A 25,629-nucleotide genomic window follows, 5' to 3' on the forward strand; every position below is an offset into this window, starting at 1 on the left:
TCACTTAAAAAAACCTTCAAAGAGCATAATTTTAAAAAAATTAACGAAATTAAATTCACTGACCGAAAATATAAGGTCCAGTTGAACTTCATTCCGTTACGTTTAGATTCTGAGTAGCGAAAATAAACTCGTAATACACGCATAAGTCTAAGTATTCGCACTTTGCTAAGGAGCTTGAAGCTACAAAGCAAATAGAAATTCACTTTTGGCGAGTACAGAACCTATATTCTCAATGACAGTTTAAAATTCACACAATTTTGTTTTACAAATGAATTTTAGGGACTCCACTTTTGATCTACTTTTTTCTCACCTTAAACTGTGAGTTTCCATATATTCTTCCTTGTAACAGTAAAAATATCACAGAAAAAGGTTAACAATTTATGAATCGAAGAATCAAGTTACTTATCTGATTAATAAGGACCAACCTTTCAAAATGCAATCGAAACCAAACATTACGGTCATCATTATTTCCAGCCGACACAGACGTATTGCCTGAACGGCAGGTCAGATATGAATATTCAAATATCAACCAAAAACATCTGTTCGCGTATGGAGGGGTCGCGGTGAAGTGTCGCGGGTGTGCGGGTATAACAGGTAACGTTATAAATCACCGATAGTAACACATTCTCGCTCGGTGATACTTGCGAAACGCAAATCCCGAAAGAATTCGGTGCTACCGTGTTGAAAGTGCAAAAAGACACACTAAAAGTCAAAACACAAAGTCGTAACAAAATGGCCGCCTTTCATTAAAATGAGGTGATAAGAGCGTTGACTCTTGTTCCGTTTTAAAAGGTGAAATAGAGGAGAAAATATAAGAGATATCGACGCAATTAGAGTTCAAAATCGCATGATCTCAAATACAATTCTGAATTAACAGGTACGAGTGATCTTTCGCAAAAAATCCGAGGTTTTTCCAAAGCAGCACGAGTATTTAATTAATAACAATGAAGATCGTTGTGAGGCAGTGTGGCCCAGTGGTTGCTTGCCTTGAGATCCGGAGATCCCGGGTTCAAGACCCGCTCTGACCACTCGTTGAATTTGTTCCTGGTAGTCCCTGGTTCAACTTCCCAGCTGCTGCACTTGTAAATAGCCAACTGGTTTGCCTCCGGCCAGTTGGGATTCTTAACAGTTGTTGTTGTGTTCTGTCGTTTCGTTGATTGTGTTTCATTGGCCCTGAAAAGCCCCTATGGGGAGCGGTCAATTAAGTATGTATGTATGTATCGTACCATTTTTGTGGTAGTGCACTAACACATGTCACCCGGTTGTAAGAGTGTAAGAAAGAGCGTAAGAGTGGGAGGGTATCCGTGGTCCCAATAGGCCCGCAGCGCGTGCATAAATTACTAAAATAAACAGGTCTGTTGGAAGCGTGCTTGAGTTTTAACAAAATGAGCCCCAAAATCGGCAGGCATTTGTGACACTGATGAATAATTAAGTAGCTGCTACTTCCAAAACGATGGAATTACCTGGTGATAAATAGACTCGTCCAGGGGAGTAAATTTTTGATTTTGCAGAAACAATGGTCAACCTCGATCAAGAGTTGGGCGATTGTGATCTTTGTGTTGAATTCCCACAATTCTTGTCAAAACTTTATAACACTTGAAAGAAAAAAAAACACCAAACGAACAAATGCAAAAACCCGGTTTGACACAGATGTATGCTCTGATTCGCGAGTAAACACGCAAGGTAACTTGATCACGGCGTCCGCTGAATTCGATGTCGCTTTCGATTTTGCGATTTACTTGTGCAGCCAAAAGTGCAATAGAAGAACTAAACGTAGCAAAAATCTCCCAAAATGTTTTTCGCTGATGGTAACTTTTTATATTCGCGGTTGTTTTCATGTCGCAAATTGTGTTGCTGATGGCAAAACACTTTATCCTAAAAACTTCCCTCTGCTCTGCCTAAAAACTGTGCATCAATATTTATTTACTTTTGCATCACTATGTTTTGCATAAAGCAGGCTAACAAAATCTGTACCTTGCTTAGTTCGCATTTTTGAAAGTTAAAATTGAATTTTGGGTCCTGTGTTTCGGGCACAAAGTGGTAAATTTTTGATGTCTCCCATCCAGATACTAAAACCACCGGACAGCGGTTAACTTCAGTGACCTTTTGTATTAGAAGGCATTAGAAAGCTGTCGGACGCTCAGAGCGCAAGCTTAAACTTGTGGTGAAAAAGAAGTTGTAAGGGAATTTGAAAATGATCAACATGTCAGCCTCGAAGCCAATGTTTCTCGATTCCCTTTTATTTTCTTCAATTTTTCTATTTACCTAAGACATCTACTATGGCACTATAATGATATACGGTACCAAAACAATATCGTGTACTATTAGAGTTGCATATTACGCAAAGACAACTCAAATCTCCTGGAAGACAAAACGCAGCTCAGTTGACAATTTGGAATAAAGCGCTGTGTTACAGCTCTACCACAGGTACGCAATGCGTGCCTATTTTTTTGTTTGTGTTGCACTCAGTCGACTAAATTCTCTCGAATTCTCTCTCTCTTCCCTCTAGATTTTGCATTTAAACTTTTATGCAAGTTTGAGTACTCGTTTGTATTGTCATAGTTACCATTTGCTCGTTTTATAACAATAGGAAAACTCTTATCCGCCATTGTCGTTTCTATTTTCTCGCGCGACCTTGTGAGTAGGCCGGGAATAGTTGCCATAGTAACTTCACTAAAGCTCTACGCAGTGCAATTTGAAATAAAATTGTACTTCTCTCGTCCAATCAGAATCAAATGATTTCGTTGAATGCAATATAAATGTGGAAATATCACAATTTGAGTTCAACACTTGAAGGAATAGACCATATTCGTATTCTCGGTATTGGACTGCAATGGAGGCTAATGCGGGGGAATCTTTTCAAATGCAAATACTTTTTAATAAATTCCCCCGCATTAGCCTCCATTGCAAGCTAGTTCCGGTCCAATACTGAGAATACGAATATGGTCTATTAAAATACGAAATTCTACAATCAAAGCACGTTGGTGTCAATAGACCACTTTCGATATATTAAAATTCAGTCCTAAACAAAAGGCATCATCTCGAGGCTCTGGGGAATAAATATAAGGATTTGTATGAGTTTATTCCCCAGAGCCTCGAGATGATGTCTTTTGTTTAGAACTGAATTTTAATATATCCAAAGTGGGCTATTTTGTATATAGTGCAGAGATTGTTACTGCTAAAATCTTAACTTTTGTAATAAAAACGATAAAAAGTCACGACGTTTCGCCCCCTCGGAGGTCATTTTCAAGTGAGAATAAAAGTTTTAAGAATTAGCATAAATATGTAAAAACTAGATAAAAATGCGGCGAACGCCGAAATGTGATAAAAATATGTACAAAAGTGTAAAAAGTGCTAAAAATTTATGGAGTAATGAACGGTAGCCAGAGAAAAACAATAGACAAAAAATAATTAATTACAAGAACTATTCTAAACAAATAATTTGGCGCGGATAGAGTCACACTGTTTGTTTAGCGATGGTTTCAGTTCTTTTATAAAAAACATTTCAAAAACAAGACAATCAAACTTGTTCTGGCACTTTCTCAGGATTCTAAAACTCTTTGCGATGTTGTTAGGTTCCAATGCATGTTTCTCTCTCAGATGGTCGCCGATGGTTGCCCCTTTGTGCTCTTCAATGCGCTGGTGAAGGTGCCGGCAGGTATATCCGACATAACCTGCGTCGCACAGGTCACACTTGAATTGGTACACAACGCACTGTTGGCTTACAAGGGGTGGCTTCTCTTCACGGACCCGGATCTCTTCTTTGATCTTTTTGCTCGTGTAGACAGGGGTAATATCCGCACTGATCTTACGGCTTAGGTCGGCAAGTTGTCTCCGTACGGCGTTCGCAGATTTTTGGTCCTTGAAGGGCGACACGACTCTGATTGGGTCCCCACGCTTCTCATCAACGTGGGTGCGTGATTCCTCGGAAACTTTTGAATCAACGAAAAGGCGGATGGTGGACTGCACATGATCTTCAGGATAACACAGACGGGAAAAGATCTCTTTGAGGCGTTCACATTCCTCGTGAAAGGCCTTCCATGTAGACGAGAGCTTAAACGCACGGTTAAGCATGGTATTTATCAGTGACCGTTTATATCTCGCGTCAACGTGGCTGTGATAATGTAACAACAGTCCGGTGTCAGTTGGTTTTCGGTACACCGTTGTGTTCAGGTAGCATCCATTCCTGAACACCTTTTAATTAGCACCATTTTTTGTTTTTTGAAGGAATTTTGTATGTGTGTGTGGAATGTGTTACATGACTCACTAGATTTAATTCATACACCGCTTGCAAGTATTAGAAAGCTTCAAAAGCAGTTCTCGCCAGATATAGTTCAGCTTGATTTTCTTCTTCAGAGCGCAAGCGGTCAGTCATCTCGATGGTTCAGTTACTCTACCTCAGCTACGTAACAAACGTAAGTGTCATTTTTTTCCAAATTGGTTCACTGTAAATGGTTTTTGTTTGCTTATATAAGTTTTAAGGCACAAGAAGTCAGTCAACCCTTTTCTCGCACTCAAACCCGTTAAAGCTGAAACGAATTTTTTCCAATTGATCTCCTCTGTAACGCCTTTCGTTCGCAGTTTTGTTTTCCTCGTCGAAGCACGAGAATTCAGGCATCTCGGTATTTCAGATTTCCTCAATCAGATACTGTGATTGCAAGAGTAGGCGGAATCGTTGTCGAGTTGGTACACACGGCCGGTAACGGTTTTTGTTCGCTGCGGTGTATTTCAAGTTTTAACCTCTAGCTTCACTTTTTGACAGTTCACACTGCCTCGCTTTGGTTTTCTAACAGTATTTTACAACGTAGTCATAACCTGAAAACATATCATGTGATGAATTGTCATTATTGATTGAAGCTTGACGGTAGGGTCTACCGCTATTATCACTCCCGAACACTTGGTCGAACCTAACAAATTTGAAATTATAAGCATTGTTCCACAAAATTTCTCAATACCCTTAAAAAGACACCACCACTTGGCCTAGTGTAGGTCTTCCCTTTCTCGGTCCTGTTGACGACGCAAAGATAGTCAAAACGGTACATCTTTTAAATTGTTCAATCATTGGATTATAGCCAAATAAGGATGTTCTTATAACTTAAAACTGGGAGACAAGACGTCCAGCAGAGTCCAGCTTTAAAATAGAGATAGTTTAAATTGGTAATCCATCAGGAATAACAATGTCGATCCACATCAAATGTTGTCAAGATGGCTCTAGCTATTACTTCCGAATCTTTCGCATCATCGATTAAACGTGAACATACATATATACCTAGTCCCGCGATAAGTTGAAAGGTGTTTGCGGTACAAGGGTCCTTGATGAGAACAATTCAAGGCTTAATGTGCATACAAGGAAGATTAAAAAACATCCACTCAAACCTGAAAAGTTCATGATAAAATCTGAAGTGCTTTCAAGAAGATAAGGTACCTCACTACATATTTAGCGACCTCAATATCATACTGATCTTGTTGATATTAGATGCTTTGCCATCAGTCTCTCCTAACTTTCCAAACTTTAAACCATATATTAAGAACAGTTACAAGGAATATTATTTTGAAGTATAAATATTTATAAGTATTCGAATATTTCAACAAGCTTAAGGGTAACGTGGAAACAGCCACGAGGGGGGGGATAAATCATTTGAACACCGACATCAAGGATGTACATGCAGCGTTGCGCAAATCTAAAGTCTAAAGTTGGTCAATTTTTATGCTCCTTTAACAAAAACGTTAGACTAACCTATAGTTCTCCTTTAAAGCTATTTTTATGAAGAATGCGTGATGTTTACCTTTTTTCCAGTAGAAGGTAATAAAAAATACTGTGGGGAGGAGGGGTAGCTATCAGGACAACTACTATATACGCATGCAAAACGAACAGGCTTGAAATTTTTATTTAGTGAGGATGGGGAACGACAGGATCATTTGTTTTTCACACCGCATAAATTCTCCCAATACAGTTCATTCCTCAACAGTATTTTGTTATTCATCGCAAATGCAACTGCAAAAAATGCAACTTTGACAAGGTAATTACCTGGGAATCCTCTAATTCACTGGAAGATGACTCCACATCCATGGGCGTTGATGACGCTGAGCTTAGCTTACGTAATGAAGTAAGAGAGCCGGAAAAACTTCCTCTCTTCCTATTACTTGAATCGCTATGGTAACTAGGTAAGCCAAACTTTTTGCTATCTGCATAAAGGGACGATCTCTTGCCTTTCAGTCTGTCTGAATGGTCCGAAGACAGCGCTGTTTTACCAGAGCTCATTCGTGGCTTCTTTGGAGCGCTAGACTTTGGCGTGGGACTGGTGGATCGAGAGTCGCGCCTTTTTGGAGCTGCCAGATTTGACTCTGATGATGAAATTTCCATGGAATCTTCCGATAGTGAAGAACTGGGACTAACAGTTGGTGTCCCCGATAGCTTGCTCTGACTGCCTTTGAACTTTGCATTTCCTGAAGGAGGAGAAGGTGAAGGTGTTCTCTGGTCTTTAGCTTTTAAAGGCGAGGTACTCCTTCCAGACTCTCCTTTTTGTTTTCTCGGTGAGGAAGGTGAAGAACTGGCACTCCTCAACTGTTTCGCTGGGGTGGTGGATGAGCTGCTTCTTGCCTTACCTTCTCCTCCCTTCCCTGAAAGGTTTGTTTTTGAGGAGGTCTTCTTTAGTCCAGACTGGTCCCCAGGTTCCGGACTAAGTGATTTCTTGGAGGTGGTTTTAGTGGGTGAAGCGGGTCTTTTCGAAGATTTTTTCTTTAAATCCACCTCTAATTTGTCATACAGTGTTGCCAAGTAAGTAATAATCGATCTCTCGTCAGGTTTTTCCACATCGACGTCTGTAAAGTAAACGTGGAACAAAGCATTTTATTTGACAGAGCAAGCCTTGCAAAAAGCTACTGTTCTGCTGAAAAATTCTTACGAAATGAGACTTCTTAAAAAATTAATATACCGTTCTTTCATTTGGTAAATTATTGTTTTAGACATTCAAAATTTAGCCAAATAAAGTCATATCAAGAATGTGTTAAAACAATTTCTATCCAAATTACCTATTGGTCCAATTATAAAACTATCGTGCCAGATAGTTGTCGTACAATACTGTTACAATTGTCACGTTTTACCTGCGAAAATGTTTACCGCCCATGAGAAAGAAACTTTTACAGTGGTTTGTGTTATTAATATTCTTAGAGTGAAATTGCCACTGGGAAATGGCTATGCATATATTAAAAAAACAGAAGAATTGTTTCTAAAAACTCCAGATGAAAGTATTATGTTGTTTAACAGGACCCAAAAAGCAGCAGGCATTGATTACAAAATCAGCTGCCTTTCCATGTAACACAAAAAAGCCAAGGAAAAACCCAAAGCAAATTAAACAAGTTTAACCAGAGTACTTAGAATAATGCCACTAAGTATTATAATAATCATTATTGATGCGTTGTACACTAGCCTTCTGGTTCCAAAAGTCTTGGCACATTAAGATGTTTCTCGGCCAGGTCAAAGGCTTCTTTTAGATTTCCCACGTTATCACGTGACTCTGTTATGCTGAGATCCACCAAATCAGGTCTGCAAAAAAAGAAAATGTTATAAATACAATAAACTTTTCATGAAGTTACTGATTTCTGTGGGCATCGTGGAGTATGCATTCTTATAGCACTTTCATTGACTGTAATTGGCTGGCAAGAACTGGAGGACAACTTTAAGATTTCCATGCCTTCTGCACACATGGAGACTACATTGTATGCAGCTCATGAGGTTACCAAAAGTGCAACCTTCTTAAATAACCAGTTTTTTTTTCTCTTAATTCACGCACCTGAATGCATGAATTATCTGTAAAAACGCTTGACCATTCTTCCAGCTGGAGCTAAAGTCTTTCAGATTCTCACTTGTTCTGAGGAAAGAAAATAAAAGTTCTTTTTATAGAATAGTCCAACACAGTTTCAAAAGTACACAAACACAAGGAGGTCCACACAATGTGTCTTTTTGGTACAAAAGAAATCAATTTACCCTGTGGCCTTCTCAGCAGCTTTGCGACACCATTCTAAAAGATATTTCTTGGTTCTTGCCTTCCCCTTGTTCGCATAAAGACCTTTCACCTGATTAAAAAGAATGCATGGTTTGCCTCTTAACAACCAAGGAGTGATGACTCTCAGTATGCAACAAATCTTGAGTGCAGCTTCAAGAACAACAAAGGGAACTTTGCAAAAAAAACTGAACCGCTAATGAAAATTTTGACGGAGTAATTATTGTTGATTGCTCTGTGTAAATTATGTCAACCGGCTATTTTGTTGTTGTTGGAGTTGTCTGCTTCTTTGACCATAACTTACTCGTTTGTGTAAATGTAGGTATGTATATAAATATGTTAAAAAATAATTAAAAGAAAAAAAAAACTGAACAATCCTTAAGATCTCTACTCTTCCAAGCAAAGATTTTGGTGGATCCTCTAAAAGATATTTCTTGGTTCTTGCCTTCCCCTTGTTCGCATAAAGACCTTTCACCTGATTAAAAAGAATGCATGGTTTGCCTCTTAACAACCAAGGAGTGATGACTCTCAGTATGCAACAAATCTTGAGTGCAGCTTCAAGAACAACAAAGGGAACTTTGCAAAAAAAACTGAACCGCTAATGAAAATTTTGACGGAGTAATTATTGTTGATTGCTCTGTGTAAATTATGTCAACCGGCTATTTTGTTGTTGTTGGAGTTGTCTGCTTCTTTGACCATAACTTACTCGTTTGTGTAAATGTAGGTATGTATATAAATATGTTAAAAAATAATTAAAAGAAAAAAAAAACTGAACAATCCTTAAGATCTCTACTCTTCCAAGCAAAGATTTTGGTGGATCCTCTGAAGACATATTTCCAGAGAGGTCACCATTCTTAGCAGGGGATATTTGATTTGTTTGAACTGGTATTTATGGCACAAAATGTCCCCCAACCAAAAGCATTCTTTTTTGTTTTGATTACAGATAACAAGTACCCACAATCAACCAAATATGAATACCTCATAATGCAGTGCACTGAGGAAAATGACAAGTCTGAGGCCAGATGGGTGCTAACACGTTATACGAAGTGTATTAACTATACCTGGTAATGGTGAATGATAGCCCAGGTCAATCCAAGAATGATCGTTTCATTTCCATCAACAACAGACTCTCTATGAACATTCACAAGCTTTACCTGTGTGAGAAGTTAAGATTTAAAAGCCAAAGTGACTAAGCCTCCCATTTTAAAATGTACTACTAGTTACTACTAGATACTGCATCCTGATTTCTTGTGCATAGGAGCTGACATTTGTAGCAGAAAGAATGAGCATTCTTGTGGATTCTTAAGGTTTCTTTTCACTCACTCTCACCCTCCTCCCTGCCCCCCACCCACTTTTCACAGTATAATCACTTTGAAACTGTGGTTTCTGTCTTTCTTGTACAAGTAGCCTGGAGGCTTTTGATTACATGGACTGCCAGGATTTGCCAAGCTTTGGGTAAACCGTCTTTCTCAGAGTTGGCTGTCAATGTTGAAGTTCACTTACTAGATGCAGTATTGACTCAACATTGTTTACTCAAATTGTTTATTGCTATCACTAGCTGAATTCGTAAAAATACTAAATTTAAAATTTCTAAACAAAAATATTTCACTAACATTCCTTCCAGTTAAGAATTTCAAAGCAGCTCCAACATTTGCAAGGTGATGGGGTCGCTTGTTCCCTTTCTCAGAAGTCTAAATGGAACAGAAATGTCAAGATGTACATGTAAGTATCTCCTGAAATTTTTACTTTCAAAACCTTTTAGTGGATTTTGGAACTGCAATTGGTATGAAAGTTGTCCATTCTGAAACAATAATATTACACTTGGGGCTTTGTGCCTGATGGTAGTCTAATAATAACAGACGTTCTTACTGAAAACCAGGTTATGACAGGAGATATAACTTAACATGTCACAAAGTATACCATGTTGTCCAGAGATAGATGGGACTATTGGACAAAATGTTTAGTACAGAAACTCTGTATAAGGCAATTTGTATGCAAAAGTCATCTGTTTAACCCTAATTATTGAACAATAAATTATAATAAATTGAAATGGTTATTTTTTTCCTCTGCTTCCTATGTACACTGATACTTCAAATACTCACCCTGAAGTATCTTATTTTTGCTCTGCTAAATTTGACACTAACAGGGGCTATGGAGTACATTTGAAAGTGGTGGAGGGGGGGGGGATGGGGGGCTAGGTCTTGGTATATGTATGAGTTGTGTGGGAGGGGGCTATACCCCCCAGCTCCTCCCTCTCCACAGTCCCTAACTGACATACCAAACGCTCTCCAGACAAAACTTCTAACAGGGCCAGTAACTTTGAGCCATCTTGTAATCCTTCAATCAAGTCACCAACATGGCATGGAGGCTTGTGCTGGTTAATGTATGAAAAGCAGATTAAAGAAAACAGCTCCAACAAAATGGAAATTAAACAACCTTTCTCTGTGTCTGATTGGTAACTAACGACAACTAACTGAGACAAAAAAGTTCTATCCTATCAAGAAAGTTCAACAAACATAGGCTTTCTTTCACAGAATTAGCCTTTAAAAAAAAGTTCTGAACAGTATCGCAGGTAAGTCTCAGAGGCCTCATAGGTTACTGGTATGTTTCCACAAGGAATCTCATGGGGACAAATGCAACTGTGGGCTGAGGCCTGTTTCTAAATCAATGATCAATGGTAATTTCAATGTTCAAGCGGTGTACAGGGACAGCAATAAAGTTCATCCTTACAACCTTAGGAATCTGACTATAAGAGGCATTTGGAGCAAAAAAGGACAAGAACCCTAACCCTAAACAGACATGCCTAGAAGTTACTACTACCTTTGCCATAAAAGAATGTTTTATAAACAACAACAAGAGCATTATATAACTGTGCACAGCTACTGTGATGTGTACTATTGCAAAGGTCAATCACTTTCCATCTCAAATGCACTGACTAACTTAACTATGAGGTAATGTTTCAACATTTATATCTCTGAAATCACTTACTTGTCGAAGAAAATAATTCACCCATCTTCCAAAAGTCCTTTTCTGCACATGAACCTGTTCCTCTGTGTGAATCAAATTACAACAATAAACAAGCTTTCAGTCAGCAAGTCTGTGGTCCACCATATTGCTTCCATGGTAACAAGAAGCTTTAAATCCGAGACATACGTGAGGTACTTGATAGAGAACGAATACTATGTCAATTTTTTGTTTTATTAAGAAGTTGAATAACTTTGACTCCAAAATTTAAGAACAAAATGAAAATATCTCAACACCTAAGTCAACAAACCAACAGAGATGTGTATCAAAGGTGACATAATCTCTTTCCAATTCACGTGAATTAAGACACGGCAACATGCAAACAAACGTCGAATGAACATCGGAAACTTTCTTAATTCTGTTTATTTACCCTCTCTATCTTTATTTTCAAAGATCTCTAAAAGCTTGGACTTTCGTTGTTACATAAGATAAATTCGTTTAGAAACCAACAAATTCTTGAAACATGCGTGTTATTGTTGATTGGCGGTTGTGTTGATCTGATTTAATAAAAGATGGTTAAGTTAAGTTATGTTAAAACAAAAGAATATATATATATAGAAATATACACCTGGTGTAGGCTACGAACAATTCAATTAACCAAAAGGTTTTACCTGATAAAGAGGCCATTAGCTGTTCTGTCGAAGCTGAATGTGGTGAAAGTGAGGATTTTGGCATTCCATTCGACTCTACTGGAGAGGGGCTGCGACGACTTGATGAAAGTCGCGTCGCCATTTTTCGCTCCCAGCCAGTGGTATAACACCTCTGGCAACACTACAGAAGTACGCGCCAAAAGTTTGTGACAAAATATCGCATGACGTATTCCATCCCAAGTCTCGTTAAGCAGTCTTCCATCCACGTTATCACACTATGAATATCATGAATATGTCGAGAGTGTTAAATCGGCTCGCCATTTAGACTGACTGTTCTCAAGAACGATAAACATTCCGCTGGTCACTGCATGACAGTCAGGGGCTCCTCTCGGGATATTTGTTGCGTTCAAACACTTTCTGCGGGTTTAGTGCAATGCATAATTTTTTTACGAAAGAGATGTTTGAGTTTTATTTCATTTTCGATTAGTTATTTTTTTTCGCGATTAACACTTGGGCGAGTTTACAGCAACAAAAAAGCATCACAGTCAATTCAGCGTAAAATACGGGCCAGTATCATATCATGACGTATTTCAGCAAGCTCTACAACAAAAGCAAGCAGCCATCACAGACAACCCGTTGGTTTTTTGCTAGTTGGAGAAAATCTGAAAATGTTAAAATTATCAGGTGCAATTATAAGATAACACTGATGCACTGTACCAAATGTAGCCGTGACAGTGAATAGCAAACGCCACGCGCAGCCAGAGTTCGTCTGTGTGCGCAGCAAAGCATCACGCTAACAGACATCACGCAACAGGCCAGCACGAAACAACACATTTAATATGCGAAGCAGAAGCCCACGGCAAAGAAAGAATAGCACTACTAAGAAAACACTCTAGAAGTCTCACGTACAAAGCTATGATGCGACAGGCTGTCATACAAGAAAAAATCACGCAAATGGAATTTCTCTAATGAGTTTTCATCTGACGTCACGGCAGCAATGTTGGAGAACAATGCAGTAAAATAATAATAATAACAATATGTTTATTCACTCTTTGGTAGCATTTGCTAAATTACAAGAGGGGTCAGTAACTATAAAATGCATAATAACACGAGACTGCAAAACTTACAAGGACAAAAATAACGGTTACCCGTACTTGATCAGTGCGAAGAATGTCTTTTGGGAATTATGCAAAACTTGTGGAGCCATTTTCTATTGTCAGGGCCACCCAACGACCAATTTGTTGTAAAATGTATTATTATACCCCAGTTAATGAAAATAAATGTTATTAAGGCATTTTCAGGTGTTTTTCAGTGTTGCTGGGAAAACATTATCTGTTCCTCTTTCCCAGCAAGACACACAAGAAATTTCCCAGCCAGCTAGATAAAATCGGTTGGTTTCCCAGCCAGCAGATCAAATTTATTTCGCAGCCAGGAATTCCGCGCGTTTTCAAATCCCTCGATCCAAAACGACCGAACAAAAACGACAAAACCGGGACAAAACAGGTTTTTTTTCCGCAAGCGCAATCACTCTGACCAGCCGTCGTATGTTTGTGACTATTAGGGACCTTAAGCACGCGCGTTTTTGAGACGCGGACGGCAACCGGAAGTGACTTGTTTCCCCTTTCAATTTGTCTTCACTCAACCACATTTATAGTGCTAAGTATCTTTTCTCCATTAGAGATGATTAGTATAAAAATCTAGGAGACACCATTGTCCTGGCACGCGAAATGTTCTCTTCCGGTTGCCGTCCGCGTCTCAAAAACGCGCGTGCTTAAGCTCCCTATTCTCTGGGAGAGGGAAGGGGTTCTTTTTTTTTTTTTTTTTTTAGTCGTCCTCAGTCTTCAGAGTTTCTACAGCCAGCTCGGGTTGAAATGCTAGAAAAAGTCAGTAATTCCCAGGCAAAACCTCTATCAATAACAAAATTTCCCAGCCAGCTCATCGAAACACCTGTACTATGATTTTTGCCAATCAATCAATCAATCAATCAATCAATCAATCAATTTTAATTTAAACTCACACAAACATTAATTACAGTGTTGGAAAAAGAAAAATAGAATATACATATGAATATTTACGAATTAAATATTGAAGAAGATACATAGTACTAATGAAATATTACAATTGTGATTAAGAAGTAAAATGTTAGGGGAAAAGAAGAAAAGATAAATGGTAAACAAACAGTTTTAATACAAGGTTGATTGTGAAGAGTTTGGGACACCTAAATAGCTTATGAAACTAATCGAGTAGGTGCCAGCCAGTAGGATTCCTCTGGGGAACAGATAATGTGAGGAACAGATTCGTTGGGTGCCCCTGTATTGTTTTGTACACCACCATGGCCGTCTCATGACGTTGATGAAAACCAAGAATAGGCATCACCTTAAATACCCAAAATGTTTAGTGTCAAGCAATGAAGCTTCTCCCGAAAGGATCACGCAACAAGAAAGCACGCTTACCTGAATTACAGCTGGATAGCATAAGCAACGCATGAATCAAACGACGACAAAGAGTCTCGGATGGAACCGCCGTTGACAAACTTACGTTTATTTATTTTTAGTTAAAAGTGTCATTTGTGAGCTTTTGAGCCCAAGGCATAGGGTCTATCCACACTGTCTTGTTAGAGGTCAGTCATTTGGGTACACATCATCATCAACTTTATTCACATGTCTGGTACTAACAGTTTCTCCGTATTGCACGCACCACAAAAATGCAAGAAAGAGGAGCAATAAAAATGTGTAAAATATACTAGGTCCTTCTTCGTTCCATAAGACGGGGGCTCTGTAAGCAACTGAGTTCTTCATAAATTTAGAAGAAACAGTTGGAGCTATAAGACGGTGTCTCGATCTTGAAAGGCGTCTGCTGTTACGAGTGATGAGTATCTTTTATAGGCATGTAGTAGAAGGCCGTTATATTCCTTATAGAAAAGATTAATTAATTATAGTTTATGCAAAGACGATAAGGAATTCCACATGGCTGCACTAGCACCTCTTCCGAGGGCGTGTCCGTTGAGAGGCCGCAGATTATTCTAGCTTCGCGGCAGTGTCCCCTATTCAGTATGTTAAATAGCTCAGCCCGATGTACTCCGCCCCAAACTGACATCGCATACGTAATGGGTTGGTAGGAGAACTTTTTGATGAAAAGACTCACATACACGTCTAGGCAAAGACTTATTTATTAGTAAAACTTTTGATAACATCTTGCAGCTGCGGTACCCAGTTAAAACTTTGGTCGAGATTAACAGCGGACCGATAAATCGGGCTTTTGAGAATATCACAATCTCGCATTTTCCTGGATGTGGTGTTAGCAGGTTATGGACACACCAACGTAATTTAAAGTTCATTGAGGGCAGGGCTTAAAGAATTTCACGCGGAGTCACGAGAGTGGCCGATACAGAAAACCGTAGTGTCGCTCGATTTGATAGACAAAGGTACATCATTTGTGAAGACCGAACCCTGAGGAACACCACACTTGACTTGCAGTTTCGGAGATTCCGTTCCTTTTACTACCGTAAACTGCCTTCTGTCCTTTATATACTTTTGCAACCAGACAAGAAGTGGGCCTTCAAGGCTTCAAGTAGCAGTTTGGAATGAACCTTTCTGTAGAAGAGATTAAGTTATTTTCACTCACGTGATTGACAATCGAGTTGTCCAGATGTGCCGCCACAGGTGCAATTTCCATAATTCGTCCTTTGTTCAGTACATGCACAAACGCGGGTATCGAGCAAGGTAGACCTGCGCTATGGAACAGTAGTATGTAGAGAGAAAAGGGCTTGAGATTTTTAAATATCTTCCTGCGTTCTTTCTTTAGCTTTGCGTTCAGCTAGTTTGCCGGTAACAGGTTCTCTCGGGGTAGGAAGCTCAGGGTCTCTGCAATGGTCAATTGAAAATGGATCGGGAGGAAGAATATCTTCATTAAAAACTCGGATGAGGCCTTCTCTCAAACAATAGGGAGCTTTAGCAACGACGACGGCAACAAGAACGTCGTCGTTAGTGAATTCGCGTTATTGTAATCGCTTCGTGACTATTCCAAGCATTTTAACGTGACAAAGGTGTGGCAAACCTTCAAAAACGAAACTAGTTAAAGTTTATCCTCAAGCGCTGACGTTCTCCCCAAAACCTCAAATTTGGTCATTTCACGTTGTTGTTTTGCTGACGACGGCAAAGAATTGGACAAAAATGAAAAGATGCACGTGCAGAGCGTGCAAAGCTATTGCTTTTGCTTACTAAATACGCAAATTTGTGACGTTCTCGTTGCAGTCGCCGTTGCTAAAGCTCCCTAATCAACTTTTCAGTAACAGAACAAGAGGAAACATCGTTGTTCTTTTTATTTTACTAGATTTGAAGAGAAGAATATTTTATCCATCATATCATACTCCTAATACTGCCTCCACTTTTGTAATCATAGGGTGATTTTTTTCTTTTACAGTGAACCTTGCAACTTTGATTAGTCAAAACAAATAAAGGCCTCGTAGTTTTGGTTCATGTTTAAATGACCCCGAGAATACATGAATCATTGAATTTCCACAGCTGTTGAAAAAGGCAGTGCTCGACACTGACACTACAGGTATTCCACTAGCCAAGGGCTAATATAACTTCATGCTGGGCTAGTGAAAATACACTCCCAACAGCCCCTACAAAAAAATGAATTGACTGCAATCATACATTGTAACTAGACTCGGATTAAGTTAAACCTTCACAATAACTATTCATGCCAAAAAATAAAAAAAGACAAATAACAACAGAGTGGGTGTCATTTCTTTTTATTCCATTTAATACATAAAATTATTAGTGTTCTCAAATGTCACTGGAGAAATAAAAGCAATTTTGGGCAAGGGTGGGACACCAGAAGGATTGGGGTGTTTCCAAATTTCCAAAATATATATTTAATGGACTTATTTTAGACTAGTGGCTTGCCCTTGTGGGCTAGAGATTTATTTTGCTTACTAGCTTACTGCCTAGTATAAAAAAGTTAGTGTCAAGAAGTTCAAGGTTGACAAAGACAAAATGGAATAGACTACCACCACGAAACACCTTATCTATTTTAACTATAATTCAGTTCAAGTTGAGTCTCTTTCTTAAAGTGGTGACAAATTCCATTAGTTATGGAGCTGGCATAGTGTCAATAGAAACAGACATGGAAGTCATTAATAATCAAGATCAGAAACCAACACACACAAAAAAAATTAAATTAATAAACCAGCTCCTGCATCTACATCTACATGTTCCAGGACTTGGCAAAGTTCCCTCTTGACTTATGGCTTCTTATGCTTACGTACCCTCACACACCGTAAGCCTTTTTAAGAGACAACACTGCCAAGCCACTTCTACTGGAGAGAAAAGTCTTTGTTACTGGCCTAGAAAGGCCCATCAGGCCGGCACTTATCTCCGGTTTCTGTAGCATGAGGTGAATGGGAGTATTTCTACTCCCCCCTGGATGGGATGCTAGTCCATCGCAGGGTTACGCCCAGCATTTTCGCCGGTACCCATTTATACACCTGGGTGGAGAGAGGCACTGTGAGAGTAAAGTGTCTTCCCAAGAACACAACACAATGTCCCCGTCCAGGACCCGAACCCGGACCATGAGGCCACCGTGCCTCCCACTGGAGAGAAAAGGACATCCACAACACCAGGGACTCCATCCCCTACTCTTTTCAAATAGTGCATTGGTTCTTTAACATCCCACAGGGAACTTCTGAACAAAGAAGACATTTGTGAGACAGCAAGGCTGTTGCCTAACAGGAGCCCGGTAGCCTGGGGCTCCCAAAGAATAGCTCTGGGCTCCTTAATTTTTCACAGCAATGCCTTTCACTTCATATGTTGGGCTCCTAAGTTCTCAGCGTTTAGCTCTGAGGGCCTCTTTAAAATTTTCTTAGGCAGCAGCCTTGGACAGGACCTACGGTTTATAGTCCTTATCCCAGAAGACTTGAAAGTCTAACCATTTGCAGATGTCATTACAAAGGCAACACTTACTCCTCAATTATTTTAAGATCTTGAGTGTTGATCTGGCCAGGGTTTGAACCCACGACCTCCTGCATGACAGCACGGTACACACCAACGTACAGAGTGCACTATCTCAGTTTACCACTCTTGAGGATTATTTTAACTTTCTGTGAAGAGGAAATGTGAATTACAAACATTTTGATAAAAACAGTATGAGCTAGGAAGTCCTTTCTTCGTAAAGAAAGACGTATTGCGTTGTGGAAATTAATCAATGTTGGCTTTAAATTCCAAGATCTTGATGATGTCGTCTTGATATTTTGGATGAAGATGACCTCTTGGAACCTACAAAATAGAGTTAAATACTCTTAGAAAGAGTCTCCTAAATCAGGGGTTTCAATAAGTTTTGAAGTAGATGCCTGGGCTAATCAATGTAAGTGGCGGTCACTCTTGTCTTCTACAAGAGTTTGAGTGAAAATCAAGTCAGAGTAGGCAGCAGTGAGAGGCAAATCTCTGACAAACAGACAGAGGTATACTACAGGTTACCAGCTTCTAATGAAACCCCTGGCTAAATCCATTTAAATGAGTATATCATTGAGCTTTCACCTGTGTAAAAAATTACACACCCTCTCTTTACTACCATACCTGGTCAGTAATACACAGCTGTGTAGGCCACACGAAAGGGAGCCTACACTTTCCTCTCCCAACCGGTGAACCTTGTAACCTACATGTAAATCCCTGACAAGAAAAAAATCACTCAACGAAACCTACTGTCTCCCTCGTTGCTTCTTATACCACATCAAGAATTTGCAGAAAAGTATTTTGTTTTTTGCCAATACCTCTTCACACAGGTATCCTTTATTAGCCAGTGCCTTCACAAATGTATCTTCTCCTCCTCGATTCCTTCCCAGAGAGACAAAAACTCGTGATTTCTTATTAGTTAAGCTAGGAATACTCTGGGCTAGCTGCAATGAGTCCGTTGGTGAATATAGTACTTCAGCTGCTAAAACCAAATCAAACAATCCATCTTTTGTCAATTCATCTGTGTTCGTTCCCCAAGAATACTCCATAACTTTAATTTTACTGCGATGAAACATAGGGACATTCGAACGGACGTTCCTCTCTAGAGTTTTTATACAACATTGTTGATCTGTGAGAATAGCCATTTTCGCACCAAGCAAACAAAGATAAATTCCAACTAAGCCACAACCAGCACCGAGTTCTAACACTCGACAGCTGTGTAAGCAATGGGAAGGAAAAATCTCTTGATTTTCGAACATTTTGGCCAGTGCAATGCTGCCATCCCAGACTGTTGTCCCCAATGCGGCATAACTTTGTTCAAGTTTCAGCACAGTTTTCTTGGAAAACTCCTGGCTTGTGCCATCAGACCGTTGACAAATTAGACCTCTGTCGAACTGTAGTTCAAAAGGTTTCTCAAAACGCTCCTTCTCGGGTTTATATTCCTGTCTTAGCCACATTGAACACACGATCTGACAGGGGTCATCCTTTGTAACCAAGCCAATTTCCTACCCAGTCTCTGCGTCATACTTGGAAACGAGTCCTGAAAAAAAATGAAGATTGCAAATTTTTCCAACTTATAGAAATGGTATTTAGTGGAATTTTAGGTTACTTAGGTTCTTAAATAGGTTCTTATTTTGTAGGGACACAGATAACTACTACAGGGCACATGTGATATGGAAGGGGTATAGTGCTGTATTAAATAATTATCTAGAATACAGTTTAAATGATATGGCCTTCCCCTTTACTTTCTCCGTTTAGCGTCGTCCGACCGACCCAAATTTTTAGCATTTTCAAAAAAAAAAAAATAGGTAACGACGTTTTTAAAGCATTTTCATGTCGCATAGGAGTTTCGGTGGTTGATCCTTTTTCCCACGCTGTCTTAATTTTGCAACAACATTCATCAACTTTTCCGCCATATTGATTTTTGGGTTTACGTCTTGTCAGTTTTCCTGGCTCCACGGCTATGATGCTGGGTTACCAGGCCTCCGATTCCGAGACTGCTAATCTTTTTTTTTAGGTTTTTTTTTTTCAATCTGACCGACCGACCCAATATCAGGAAACGCATTCGACGCTAAACGAAAAAAAAAAAAAAAACAAAACTGACAATAATTATTGGTTATTTGTAAATAACCAAAATTGCAAAGTGGTTGTTTGCTAAATAACCAAAATTACAAATTGGTTATTTATAAATAACCAAAACGAGACATCGGTTATTTAACAAATAACCAAAACTGAAAATTGTTTATTTATACATAACCAAAACGAGGCATTGGTTATTTAACAAATAACAAAAATTGCAAAGTGGTTATTTGCTAAATAACCAAAACTGAAAATTGGTTATTTGTAAATAACCAAAATTGCAAAGTGGTTATTTGCTAAATACCCAAAACTGAAAATTGGTTATTTATAAATAACGAAAACGATACATTGGTTATTTAACAAATAACCAAAATTGCAAAGTGGTTACTTGCTAAATAATCAAAATTGAAAATTGGTTATTTGTAAATAACCAAAATTGCAAAGTGGTTATTTCTCTAGTTTAAAACCAGTAAAAAACAGACAAAATCAGGTAGCGCATTCCGCAACGCGTGTTGCAACTGCACACACCAGCGTTACTCCTTAGTTTCTGGCTAGAGATCTTCTTCTCACTACTTTTTCCCCCGGCCGCGCTTTAGCAATTTGATGAGGGCTGCTTCTCAAGTTGCCTCGTTCATGCTCGAAAAGAATTCTGGGTAATTCTGCTATTCCGCGACAAGGGAAGCCCCGCGATTCTCATTTCATTGATTTTTTTATAAGTGTCGGGTCATCCAGTCCTACCAGCAAAATACAGCACCGACTGAAGTTTTAAGCTTTCAAAACTTGCCCAAATTATATCGGTAGGTCCTGGAATTCGTCCACAGAAAGACCAGAGAGACCAGAGAGACAACCTCACTCATGAACTGCCATGTTTACAACAGAGCAGTTTAGCTTATTCTGCAACTTAGCTGGTACGTAAAAAAAAGAACTAAGACCATAACAGGTTGTTTTAGGTTTATTGAGGGACAGAATGTTATTTCTGCGAAGATCACGCATAAGAAGATTTGGAATGCGCTTATTGCATAGAGATGTAGAGTTTGAGTTAAGTGGTAAGAGGACAGGTAATTTGCAAATATAAATCTCAGTATTCTCCTATTTACATAATACCGTTTCTTTGACAAGAAATTTGTTACGAGGATAACAGCGAAAAAAGCACTAATTTGTCGCGAATTTTCTGTCATAAAAACTTGTTCAGAAATCGTTAACAGCACACACAACAACAACATCTTTTATTTTAAACACGGTGAGTTTTAAATAAGATACTAAATATTAAACAAAGATATTATTAAAAGTTATTGTAATTGAATGTGGACAATAAAAGGTGAAATATGTACAATTAAAGATATAAATTAAATCAATAAAACCAGGGCTACTCCTTAGTATCTGTCTAGAGATCTTCTTCTCACTACTGTTTCTTCCGGCCGCGCCAGTCTCGTGCTTCTCAAGTTGCCTCGTTCATGCTCAAAAATAATTCTGGGTAATTCTGCCATTCCATGACAAAGAAATATGGGAAATGAGGCGAGCACAACGAGTTTGTGGTTGGCCCGACAGCCTCTCAGTCCGACGAGACCAAGTAACTAGACAACGTCTTCAGGAAACTGAAATAACTACAACATAGAGTTAATAAGACGAAATGCAACAAAAATGGCATTGACTGCACTATTGCAACGACGACGAGGATGAACCACAACCGCCTATTACGTCGCTACGCAATGCACCATGTGTAACAGATAATAACTGACCTTGCAAGTTGTATTTATTATTTTTGTTGAACTTGCGGTTGAGTTGGAAAAATATGATTATTTCACGTTATTGTGACGTCAATTAGGTTGCTATGGAAGTTTCTGATCTGGTCGTACAAAATAATTAGTTTATAACTGTCATAAGTTATCCTAGAATGTTTCGATGGGGCGCGTATTCATATTTCTGCATATCGGCAGCTAACTCCTTTAAGCGGAAATCTAGATCTTTGTAGACGTCTACTAAAATCACTTATGAAGGATTCTAAAGCTTTAGCCGACAGTATAAAGTACAAGAAACGGTAAAGAAAATCAAATTTTTAAAACAACAGGTAAGAAACAAGGAAAGTTGTATCAATGTTTACGATATACTAATGACAAGGATGACACACAAGTTAAAGGAAAGCATTTCGTCCATGAAATTTGGGAGAGGACATTGCATGTATTTTTATTTCCACGGTGGCAATTTTAACTAAAAAAAAAGCAGGAACAGCAATTCAGTAAGTTGGTTTCACGCTATGGATTGCTAAACGAACACCTCGGCTTCCTCGTGTGTGCAGATGTACTTGCAAAACTACCTTGCCTTGTTTCCGACATTCACCAACACTATGCAATTATTAGTGGAAGAGATAATGAGAAAACTGCAGTTCCGTCTGTCTTGCTTCAGTGGTAAATTCTGTTACAGTATTTGCTCGGTTGGAGGAAGAGTGTACATTATTATTAAAGTTGCAAATGTGACGGTACCTATTAAAGGTATAACCCTGAAGAAAACCCTCCTTTTGGCTTTGTTTTAAAACCTACTAGGACGAACTTCTGAAAGTAAAATAAGGTACCATTTTAATCATAACCTCGTGTATGAACTACGAAGTTCCAAGGACCTTTTTTTTCATGCTGTGCTTTTGAAAAAACACCTGCCGGATCAGGAACAGTACGGTTATGAAATATGTTTGAGCAAATCATAAGATCCAAAGAGAACATTTTCGTGATAATTTATATTTGAGTCACGATCTAAACAGGTCTTTCTATGTTATTTTTGTACATTTTCCCCTACAGTTGTCGAAGCCTAGCAATGCAGTGCATATTTGCCGAATTGCTCGATATTCCAAAGTGTGGAATTCACACGTATCTCAGTTGCCAAGAATATACATGCCATAAATGAGAGTATTATGGTTCTTTTGATGGGAAGTGCGGCTGTGACGAAACCAAATTTTTGGATTCTGAGCCTGTCTATCTGGGAGAGTTATTTATACACATGTTTACAGCTTTAGGAAGACCGTGCTTCTTAGCAAAATGCTCACATGTCAGTTCGCTGTTTTGGAAACCACATTTGATTATAATGGCATAGAGCAGACAAGCAAAGATAAGCGGGATAACTCTCGTTTGACAAAGAAAAGCGATCATCGGATATTATACAGAAAAGGAAACTTGAAAAATCCTAACTTTTAGTAAGAAATTCAAAGTTCATGTTAAAATTTAAATTTTTTATAGCAGCGTCACGGCTTGCTAAATTGTAGAATTTAGTTAAATTAAGACGATACAGACTACCGTATTTATTTAGGAAAGTTAGCTAGCTAATGGTGATTAACGAGAACGGGCAAATGAACTTTCTAGAAGTTTGTTTGAGTTGATATTTTACTGCAATAAATGCTTAAGGAAGCTGTCATCTTTGACGTTTATGACCTGCTAAAACAAGTCTACTTTTAAGTCTATTTTTAAAAATTTTTTTAAGGTTTTTAAGTTTACTTTTTATTTAGACTACGGTAACTTATATAAAACTGAGAAGAACGCAAGATGTGACCAAAATATATCCTCCAGCGATAATTTGGATTCAAAAGAACTTTTTTATGTCCTCTTGTCCGTTGGTAGTCTGTTGTGTTCTGATTAAATGCACTGAAGCAGTGATTGCCCCTCGGGGCAAAAACAATGAAATTTCTTCTTTTCCCTTTTTTTACCTCTGTTTTTCCCTTCCTTCTCCTTATCACAGCATCTTTGTTGAACAGAATACTTTTTTTTCTTGACGCGGAGTAAATCATTCTGCTTTTTTTCTATTTGAAAAGATAATTCACCATTGGACGTTATTGAACTAATTTGATATTCTTCAATTTGTAATGGTACATAACTGATCTACCAGTATGACACAAAAAGAATTGAAATGAATTATATTTCAATGTCAACGTTTATTTCGGGTGGTTTATGGGCCGTAAAATACAGTGGGTTCCTTGGTGTTATACGCTTGTGGATTGAAAATCTTTTCCAAAGGTTGATTTTGTAGCTTGTCTGTCCGGCGTTGACGTGCCGGCTTGAAGAGAAACTATTGAATCGAGAACTGCTGAGCAATACGTCCCTATAGCGCTGTTTATTAAAGGACACAATGAGGTTTAAAGTTTGAGCCGGCAAATGAAATCTCTCGGTTTGATCATTCAAAATAATAAAACTTCTGAAAAGTTATTTCCCTGTGATGCTTTTTAGTATACCACGTTAGGTGGTTCTTTCTCTTCATTCACTGATATCATTCTGAACCTCAGTATACAAGTCTTCTTACTATAGTGTTAGAACAAGACACGCTAGGGTTATAGGGTTTGCCCAAGATGGTATAATGAGATCCCTGAAAAGCAAGAAATTAAGCATGAGACTAGCATTTTATTACTTTCGTGATTAATTGTAATCGGGTTTGTGTGTGCTGAAGCGTTTTTATTTTCTTAAACAAGTAAGAACTCTGGAAAATAAGGCAATTGCAGAACCAAATCAGTCGGCGCGCTATATTTGACCGAGGATCCCAAGTTACTTTAATTATAACATGTGAGAAATGTGGTTGTGCTTTGGTATTGCGCGCTCCCGGGCTTTGGAAAACATAATGTTGTGGTTGACCATCGGTGAAGGGACTGGATTTATTTAAGATGCACGTATTTTTAGATTTTTTTAAACGCTTTCCGTTTAAATTCGTGGGTATTTTAATTTTCTGCAGAAAGAATTGAGTGGTCGCTGAATTTTGAATGTGTCCATTAATTTTCTATTAAAGCTTTCATGCAAATAAGTATAGCCGAGAGCGTTTTTTTCACGATAACATTGAAAGAAAATCTATCTTGTTGTAATCTATCCCATTTTTGTGCATCCAAATGTTGAAAGGGATATTTCAAGTTAAATGCACTTACTTTATAATGGAAAGCATATGGAGTAACAGAGCCTTTATTTACACGCACTGCTATTTGAAGCTTGAAGTTTGTGCAGCTTAATATGAAAAGAAACAGTTTAAACAAACAGCAGCTTTATGAAACACAAGTAGAAGGAAGCAACCAGATGGTTATTTACAAATTTGTTGGGGCTGAATTGAGATTTTGTGTCCCGTTGAACATCCTCGTAAAATTTTGCCCCCGAACCTGGTTTCACAAGTTCTCTAACATCACCGTGATATTCAAATACTGGCATGTATCACTTGGTAACCTAACCCCGACGTAAGTGTTGAAAAACTGCGGTTGTAATTGCGTTTTGATTGGTTCTTTCCGAGTTCATCACTGCATCAATAAAGAGATTTCTAAACCGGCTCTCTTGTTTTGACTACACTATATTAAACTCAATGGATAGATCATTCGTTCAAATACTCGTGGAATGCATTTTCAAAAGTTTGTCTAAATATCGCTGCGGCGCTGTGAACGATTATCCTCCTCGAACTATCAATAATTAACAAAATGTTATCCCTTTTGCTCTCAATAGAGATCTTGGGGAGTTTGGAAATGATGACACTGGATGGGGCTTGTAGGTTTGAGTGGATTATAAAAGATAGTCGAAATAAAAACCTCGGGAGATGTTTTAATGCAAAGATGCTTAAAAGACAAGCAATTAAGAGGGTTGTGGCTACGCTAACGTGAAAGCCGTGATTGTACCGCTCTTGCTGTGTCAGGGAAATGGGTTTTGGAAACGTCTTTATCCTTGCAATTCCTGCCATTCTTTACCAGGTGGGTTTAAATGTAATGTGCACTTTTTTCTAAACTGCATTTTGAATATTATATTTAAATATTCACGTAATTATCCCCATCTCTTTTGTATTGTTTTTCTTTCTTTTTTATGTTTTCGTCCAGGTTACTGATATCGGAAATGGCCTCAGAATAGCAGGTACGAATCTTCTCAGTAGTTCAGGTTAAGCTGTTTATATGACTCTGCCTTTAACTGAAAGTTTAATGCAAAAATACATACTTCAGCCTATTAAGGCCAAACACTGCATCTCATATCCAATGCATTTTCACGT

At 38.5% G+C, this 25,629-nt stretch overlaps 3 protein-coding genes and 1 long non-coding RNA gene across 4 annotated transcripts in view; 2 read left to right on the plus strand and 2 right to left on the minus strand.

The window, feature by feature from the left end:
• LOC137985032 (nesprin-1-like) overlaps positions 1-11,964 on the minus strand; it is a 98,855-nt gene extending 86,891 nt beyond the window's left edge. Inside the window, exons 1-9 of the mRNA XM_068832455.1 lie at positions 11,639-11,964; positions 10,992-11,053; positions 10,282-10,377; positions 9,617-9,694; positions 9,065-9,157; positions 7,988-8,076; positions 7,794-7,871; positions 7,431-7,546; positions 6,029-6,822 (exon numbers count right to left, since the gene is read on the minus strand). Coding sequence (XP_068688556.1) covers positions 6,029-6,822; positions 7,431-7,546; positions 7,794-7,871; positions 7,988-8,076; positions 9,065-9,157; positions 9,617-9,694; positions 10,282-10,377; positions 10,992-11,053; positions 11,639-11,759 — 1,527 coding nt within the window. The 5' untranslated portion in view covers positions 11,760-11,964. The remainder of the gene's footprint in view (positions 1-6,028; positions 6,823-7,430; positions 7,547-7,793; positions 7,872-7,987; positions 8,077-9,064; positions 9,158-9,616; positions 9,695-10,281; positions 10,378-10,991; positions 11,054-11,638) is intronic.
• LOC137985047 (uncharacterized) lies at positions 545-9,705 on the plus strand. The gene is made up of 3 exons (XR_011119226.1): positions 545-594; positions 8,947-9,067; positions 9,628-9,705. It is a non-coding gene; the product is annotated as an uncharacterized lncRNA (long non-coding RNA).
• Positions 11,965-16,358: 4,394 nt separating the features above from the next.
• On the minus strand, positions 16,359-19,036 carry LOC137984738 (protein N-lysine methyltransferase METTL21A-like). Its single transcript, XM_068831998.1, has 2 exons — positions 18,390-19,036; positions 16,359-17,895 (listed from the first exon to the last, which is right to left on the minus strand). Exons 1-2 carry the CDS (start codon positions 19,026-19,028, stop codon positions 17,818-17,820), a joined length of 717 nt encoding a protein of 238 aa, XP_068688099.1. The 5' UTR covers positions 19,029-19,036; the 3' UTR covers positions 16,359-17,817.
• A 5,907-nt stretch (positions 19,037-24,943) lies between these two features.
• LOC137985036 (uncharacterized) overlaps positions 24,944-25,629 on the plus strand; it is a 29,480-nt gene continuing 28,794 nt past the window's right edge. The window contains exons 1-2 of the mRNA XM_068832470.1: positions 24,944-25,339; positions 25,463-25,496. Coding sequence (XP_068688571.1) covers positions 25,289-25,339; positions 25,463-25,496 — 85 coding nt within the window. The 5' untranslated portion in view covers positions 24,944-25,288. The remainder of the gene's footprint in view (positions 25,340-25,462; positions 25,497-25,629) is intronic.

This window comes from Montipora foliosa, chromosome 14 (assembly GCF_036669935.1).
Source record: "Montipora foliosa isolate CH-2021 chromosome 14, ASM3666993v2, whole genome shotgun sequence".
In the NCBI taxonomy this organism is placed as follows: Eukaryota; Metazoa; Cnidaria; class Anthozoa; order Scleractinia; family Acroporidae; genus Montipora; species Montipora foliosa.

Coding starts and splice junctions, on each gene's coding strand:
- LOC137984738 (XM_068831998.1), bottom strand. CDS start 19,028: ATGTGGCTAAGACAGGAATATAAACCCGAGAAGGAGCGTTTTGAGAAA. Junction 17,896..18,389: donor AAGGATACCTGTGTGAAGAG/GTATTGGCAAAA, acceptor TCTATTTTGTAG/GTTCCAAGAGGTCATCTTCA.